This window comes from Streptopelia decaocto (genome assembly GCF_964273445.1).
Source record: "Streptopelia decaocto genome assembly, chromosome: 26".
NCBI lineage: Eukaryota > Metazoa > Chordata > Aves > Columbiformes > Columbidae > Streptopelia > Streptopelia decaocto.
In genome coordinates this window covers 2,796,887-2,798,249 of record NC_138681.1, presented here as the reverse complement: position 1 = coordinate 2,798,249, position 1,363 = coordinate 2,796,887, and the positions used below count along the sequence as shown (strand labels likewise).

The window sequence follows — 1,363 nt, the reverse complement described above, 5'->3', positions numbered from 1 at the left end:
AGAAACAAGTCACTACAGGAATCTTTATTTTGTTTAGAGTCAAGAAGTGTACTGTTTCTCATTTAAACAGCCAGTGGCTATAACAGAAAAGCAGACAGTGGATTAGAAAGGGGCTAAAAATGTCATCGCAATAAGAAAACAACTAATAACAACAGAAAATCCAGATGACAGGCTGGACCTGTAATTAGCTACATTAAAACTCCTGTGTAGAAGCAGATGGGCAGTTCATTGCTTCAAAAAACACTAAGATATGAGTTTCCTCAGGGCGCCCTTGAGCTCCTGGTTCCTCATGCTGTAGATGAGGGGGTTCACTGCTGGAGGCACCACCGAGTACAGAACAGACACCACCAGGTCCAGGGATGGGGAGGAGATGGAGGGGGGCTTCAGGTAGGCAAACATGACAGTGCTGAGGAACAGGGAGACCACGGCCAGGTGAGGGAGGCAGGTGGAAAAGGCTTTGTGCCGTCCCTGCTCAGAGGGGATCCTCAGCACGGCCCTCAAGATCTGCACATAGGACACCACAATGAACACAAAACACATGAAAACTAAACAGGCACTAAGCACAAGAAGCCCAAGTTCCCTGAGGTAGGAGTGTGAGCAGGAGAGCTTGAGGATCTGGGGGATTTCACAGAAGAACTGGCTCAGGGCATTGCCCTTGCACAGGGGCAGTGAAAATGTATTGGCCGTGTGCAGCAGAGCATTGAGAAACCCAGTGGCCCAGGCAGCTGCTGCCATGTGGACACAAGCTCTGCTGCCCAGGAGGGTCCCGTAGTGCAGGGGTTTGCAGATGGCAACGTAGCGGTCGTACGACATGATGGTGAGGAGACAATACTCTGCTGTGATCAAGAAGAGAAGCAAAAAGAGCTGTGTCGCACATCCCAAGTATGAGATGGCCCTGGCATCCCAGAGGGAATTGGCCATGGACTTGGGGACAATGGTGGAGATGGAGCCCAGGTCGAGGAGGGCGAGGTTGAGCAGGAAGAAGTACATGGGGGTGTGCAGGTGCTGGTCCCAGGCTATGGTGGTGATGATGAGGCCGTTGCCCAGGAGGGCAGCCAGGTAGATGCCCAGGAAGAGCCAGAAGTGCAAGAGCTGCAGCTCCCGTGTGTCTGTGAACGGCAGGAGGAGGAACTGGGTGATGGAGCTGCTGTTGGACATTGGCTGCCTGTGGGCATGAGGACCTGTGCAAGGAGGAAAAGGCAGTGACAAGTTAGGGGAGAATTCTCTGAGGAATGTAAACATGCTGTTTCTCATGGAAAACCCCCTCCCTGATATTTCAGCTCATTCTCTCTTCCTACCAAGTGAGAAAAAAATGTTCATCACAGTTTAAAATGCAGCTTGGGCATCTGGTTTCCATGAACAT

The 1,363-nt window shown here is 51.3% G+C and overlaps 1 protein-coding gene across 1 annotated transcript; it reads right to left on the bottom strand.

Annotated features, from left to right (window-relative positions):
- Positions 1-243: 243 nt before the first annotated feature.
- Positions 244-1,158, bottom strand: LOC309450321 (olfactory receptor 14J1-like; the record flags this gene model as incomplete). Its single annotated transcript, XM_082073123.1, has 1 exon — positions 244-1,158. One exon carries the CDS (start codon positions 1,156-1,158, stop codon positions 244-246), a length of 915 nt encoding a protein of 304 aa, XP_081929249.1.
- Positions 1,159-1,363: the final 205 nt, after the last annotated feature.